General features: G+C 42.4%; 2 protein-coding genes across 2 annotated transcripts; both read right to left on the reverse strand.

Moving 5' to 3' along the window:
• Positions 1–399: 399 nt before the first annotated feature.
• LOC149177572 (uncharacterized) lies at positions 400–2,632 on the reverse strand. Its single transcript, XM_089420163.1, has 3 exons — positions 2,158–2,632; positions 1,758–2,033; positions 400–1,596 (listed from the first exon to the last, which is right to left on the reverse strand). Exons 1-3 carry the CDS (start codon positions 2,266–2,268, stop codon positions 556–558), a joined length of 1,428 nt encoding a protein of 475 aa, XP_089276289.1. The 5' UTR covers positions 2,269–2,632; the 3' UTR covers positions 400–555.
• Positions 2,632–4,225, reverse strand: LOC149177573 (disease resistance protein Roq1-like). The gene is made up of 2 exons (XM_089420164.1): positions 3,367–4,225; positions 2,632–3,251 (listed from the first exon to the last, which is right to left on the reverse strand). Exons 1-2 carry the CDS (start codon positions 3,969–3,971, stop codon positions 2,639–2,641), a joined length of 1,218 nt encoding a protein of 405 aa, XP_089276290.1. The 5' UTR covers positions 3,972–4,225; the 3' UTR covers positions 2,632–2,638.
• Between the last annotated feature and the right edge of the window lie 748 nt (positions 4,226–4,973).

The following is a 4,973-nucleotide window of genomic DNA, read 5'->3' on the forward strand; positions in this document are numbered from 1 at the left end:
TTTGTATATATTATTCATTCAATTAATTACCTTTATATATATATATATTAATATTGAAATTTATTAAAAAAATAAATAATTGAAATATAAATTAAAGGATTTAAAATAGGAAATTAAAAAATATATGAAAACTTAATTAAAATTAATTATTATTTCTTATACCAATAATATTTAAATAACTAAAATATATGATCCAAAAATTTATATTACTCTAATAATATATAAATTGAATAATAATAATAATAAAATTAAATTTATTAATGAAAATTATTTAAAAAACAAAATTTATATTTATGCGTTATTTAAGAAAAAATAAATATTTAAAAAATCACCATAAACTCGAATGTTATGTGCACCATAAACTCAAATGTAAAATGTATATTTTACTACACATGATGTAAAATGTAGAGCAATCTGTACATTGTGTAATTCGTTTTGCCTGTGATTACACCTCTATGAAGATTAATGACACAGCGCTCTTTGCGGGGTGTGGCGAGCACCGTGGCCATCTGACCTTAAGAAGTTCTCTTATATTATACATAACTCGCTGCAGTTTTATTCATTACTGTTTTCGCCGCCTTCTTCGATGAAGCCATTTCCCAGTCGATGGCGCAGGGACTCGACTACTCCAGCACCCCATTGCAGTTTTGAAAGGTTCACCACCGAGCTCAAATGCTGAACATTGGGCGGCATCTGTAAATTGGAACATCCAGACAAATGAAGCTCCTCCAACGAGCTCAAATGCCGAAAATTGGGCAGCATCTGTAAATGGGAACACCCAGACAAGTTAAGCCATTTGAGTCTCGTTAAGTTCTCAACTGAGTCTGGGAGCCCATGCAGGCTGGTGCACTCTTGCAAGTCGAGCGTCTGGAGGCCGGTCAGCTGCCCCACCGAGTCTGGGAGCGCTTGCAGGTTGTAGCACCATCTCAAGTAGAGTACCTGGAGGCCCGTCAGCTGCCCCACCGAGTCTGGGAGCGCTTGCAGGTTGGAGCACCCTTTCAAGTAGAGTACCTGGAGGCCCGTCAGCTGCCCCACCGAATCTGGGAGCGCTTGCAGGTTGGAGCACATGTTCAAGTTGAGGCTCTGGAGGCCCGTCAGTTGCCCCACCGAGTCTGGGAGCGCTTGCAGGCTGTAGCACCAAATCAAGGAGAGTACATGGAGGCCCGTCAGCTGCCCCACCGAGTCTGGGAGCCCCTGCAGGCTGGTGCAGCCTTCCATGTCGAGTGTCTGGAGGCCCGTCAGCTGCCCCACCGAGTCTGGGAGCCCCTGCAGGCTGGGGCACACTCGCAAGTTGAGGCTCTGGAGGCCCGTCAGCTGCCCCATCGAGTCTGGGAGCCGCTCCAAGCTGGAGCACCGGAAAAAGTCGAGAGTCTGGAGGCCCGTCAAGATCCCAACTGAATCCGGCAGCAACATCATTTGTTCACAGTATTCTAACGTCATATGTTTCAATGGATGCATATCATAGAATTCATTTGGTAAAGTTTTAAAATAACCATTTTTCAGGACAATTCTTTCGAGCTGATTCAGTTTACCAATAGACTCTGGAACCTCTGAAAGGGGAGCATCAATATACAATTCCCTCAACTGTAGTGGTGCCTGCAATGTGTACATAAAAACATTAAAGTTGATTGGCCTCTGTAAATGTCACCTATTTGACATTGTGATAAACAAAGACAATTCTTAAATGCAAGCAATTTTTATAATTTGAAGAGAAATGTAAATCGATGTCTGTCCAAATAAATTAGAATCTGTACTACCTGAGATTCATGTTGCCAGAGTGTTTTCAAATTCTTCCCTTGTATGTATAACACTCTTAAATTCCTTGTTGGAATTTGCAAAGATATTGAGGAGATCGGACACTTCTTCCATTGGAGATATATCAGTTGTCGTAACTCCCCTGCACTGAATATGCTTTCAACAAAAGAACCTTCACCCCTAAGCAGTTCCAACCTGCTTAGGTTGCAGTTGCCCGTAACGTTTTCGAAAGATTGTTCGCGGCCATTTCCATAATCCATGCTAATTCCTCGCAGCACCTGAATTGTTCACTAGGAGCTGTTAAAAACATGATTTTTTTTCTTAAAAAATTTCAAAACAAAAAGGCAATTTAGATATGGCAATGCTAATTTGAAAATCCGTGGAGAGCTTCAACATACGTACAGGTGATGAGGGGGAAAGAGTACGAAGAAGATTGACATTTGGTCGCGAAAGCCGAAGCGGATGTTCATTCTCTGCTACATCTCTGCCGAGATCGCGCAGGTGGTCGTGCATCCTTATACACTCTTCACAGTCGATCTCTACAAGGCATCTGTACTCTAAGATACGGAGACCCAGCCGTCCGTCCCAGCCAGATCCATTCCATATTCTGATGGCGGTATCTCTGTTTTCTCCTATAAAAAAACAAGCGACGTCTAAAAAGATCTGCTGCTCCTCTTTATCCAGACCGTCATAGCTAATTTTAAGCTTGCTATGAATATCCGTGTGAAGTATTCTTCTGTTTTTGTCTAGTAGTCCTATCCAAAACTCAGAATCTTTTCCACGAATAGCCGCTCCGATGACCTTAAGAGATAAGGGCAATCCATCACAGAAATCCAAAAAATCTTCGACCAGTTGTTCAAATCCCGTCACAGGACAACTCTGGTCAAAGGCATGCAAGCAGAATAGCTCTAGACTCTTGCCGGTTAAGGCCTGTTTGCTTGTAAATAGACGCGTCTAGAATTCCCGAGCTTGTAAGTACATCCCTATTGCGAGAAGTAACCAAGATTAAACTACTGGCCTGAATGGTATCTATCACTGGTGAAAACAATGCGTCAAGTTGATCAATATGATCAACATCATCTAAGACTATTAGAGATCCGGGGGAGGATTTGAGATGCTTTCGGAGCTCCTCTATGCCTTCATCGGTGTTGCTTATTTGCACGTCCTTCAAATAAGCCAAGTCTTTGAGAAGTTTTGTCTGCAATGAACTTAAAGAGCTCTTCGCTGCGGTTTCTCTCACATCAAACAGGAAACAATATCGATCATAATTTGATCTGTGTCTGTTGAAGAATTCTTTTGCAAGGGTCGTTTTGCCTACCCCGCCAAGACCCACAATTCCCACAACCCTCATCTTCTGGCTTTGCTGCTGCACCATTCTTTCTACGTCTTCTATTTTCTCAACGAGGCCAGTAGGGTATTTGGCCACATTAAGAGGTGTTTTCCTAGCTCTTCGCCACACTTCTTCGACGACAGCATCAACTAGCTGCCCTTCGTCACTGAACGATATGCACGATATATTGATTGAGAAACGTCTCCGAAAATATAGTATGATATACCTTATTATTTATTAAATAACTGAGAAAAAAAAAGTGGAGAAAGTATGGCGCTTACCCGTCGTATGCGTTCATTTCAAAACCGCCTTTATTGGAGACAAGATGGAGAGCATCCCTCCATTTTTTCAGAGTGCTAGAATCATATCGTGGCTTTTCTTTGTTGGTACGAGGATCCAATGTTGTCTTGTTTTCTAGCCCTTGCAGATCTCGAGCATACCTTCCCTTTTCGCCCAGTAGACACGGAGAGATCCAGCGGAGGATACTGTGGACTCGAGCGAGCACTCCATCTCCGCTCCGCGTCCAGCGAAGTTCCGAAGGATCGACATTATAGAAGACCGGAATAATGGTGGATCCGGATTGCACCATTAGTGCGAGCTCATCAAGACACCATCTTGATTGAGCATATGTTGGAGAAAATATTGCGACATGCACTGAGGCGGTTCGAATAGCCTCTTCGATTTGAGAAGGCATGTCCTCTCCCTTAGGCAGTTCGGGCTGGTCCAGAAATACTCTTAACCCACGGACAATAAGGCTACGGTAGATATGGCTGGCGAGGCCTTTCTTTGTGTCGGGACCGCGGTGGTTCAAAAAAACGTCATAAACCTGGCCAGTGTTGGTGGATGAAGACGAAGAAGAGGCTGGTGTGGAAGTAAGGTCCGCCATCGGATACAGAAGAAGAAAGAAGCAAGCGAGATCCAAGACGTTTTACAGAGAAGAAAGAAGCAAGCGAGATCCAAGACGTTTTACAGAGAAGAAAGAAGCAAGCGAGATCCAAGACGTTTTACAGAGATTGGGAATGAGCGGTGAACCTCAATATTTTCGTCTGAATGATCTCACCAGTGCAAGACCACCTACCGGCGAATCGATGAGAACAAATGAAGAAACTAATTTAGAGGATTTGTTTTTCGCTGAACGAACCAAGTCGATATATATTTCTATTGAATGAAATTTAGGATACTTTTGTTTTATTATTAAATTGTGAAATCAGGAAAGTTGCTGCTAATTTCCTTCGTTCACAGCATTATTGAGGGTTGAGTCACCGCCCATATATTCCTGCATCGTTTAGAAGATGTGCTGACCACAGATATGTGGGGCCCAAACTTTATGCAAAAGCAACTGCATCCACTAACCCGAGACATGATTTGATTCCTGAGGTTGATAAGTTAATTTATTAAGCAATACAGGTGGGAGTCGACGTCCACATAAAAAGCAAGTGGGAGTCGAGGTCCATCGCTCTAAATTAAAGCAGCAGTAACAAGTGGGACTCTTAGTGTCGACGTCCATGGTTGGCAATATAGTTGTCATTGATTGATATTTCCAAGGGAATATTGGCCACCCGTGACATTAGGGGATGTGCACCATAGTCCTGGGTGGGCCTTTGCCATGGAATTTCCTAAACTGTGACCTACATGTTACATAATACGACAACAAAGTAGGACCCTATTTCTACACAGATGTAGATGATAATTTCAATTGGGATGGAAAATTAGGTAAAGTATGACACCTAACAGTTGTACAGTATGGCCCACTAACATGAGATTAGGTGGAAGATTGACAATATGTCAGAAGAAATATTTATAGTGGTAGGGATCACCTTATGTTGACAACTTCCAAAATCACCACTGCAGTCCAAATTTTGGCATGAATGACGTGGAAGATGGAAGG

This window comes from Pinus tabuliformis, chromosome 4_1 (genome assembly GCF_031772625.1).
Source record: "Pinus tabuliformis cultivar Carrire ecotype Pingquan chromosome 4_1, CPIR1, whole genome shotgun sequence".
In the NCBI taxonomy this organism is placed as follows: domain Eukaryota; kingdom Viridiplantae; phylum Streptophyta; class Pinopsida; order Pinales; family Pinaceae; genus Pinus; species Pinus tabuliformis.

Bases quoted from the DNA above. Each gene is read 5' to 3' on its own strand.
- LOC149177573 (XM_089420164.1), bottom strand. From the start codon at position 3,971: ATGGCGGACCTTACTTCCACACCAGCCTCTTCTTCGTCTTCATCCACC. The intron at 3,252-3,366 runs GTAAGCGCCATA...CATATCGTTCAG, and splicing joins GAAATGAACGCATACGACGG to TGACGAAGGGCAGCTAGTTG.
- LOC149177572 (XM_089420163.1), bottom strand. From the start codon at position 2,268: ATGCACGACCACCTGCGCGATCTCGGCAGAGATGTAGCAGAGAATGAA. The intron at 2,034-2,157 runs GTACGTATGTTG...TGAACAATTCAG, and splicing joins CTCTTTCCCCCTCATCACCT to GTGCTGCGAGGAATTAGCAT. The intron at 1,597-1,757 runs GTAGTACAGATT...TACACATTGCAG, and splicing joins TCTGGCAACATGAATCTCAG to GCACCACTACAGTTGAGGGA.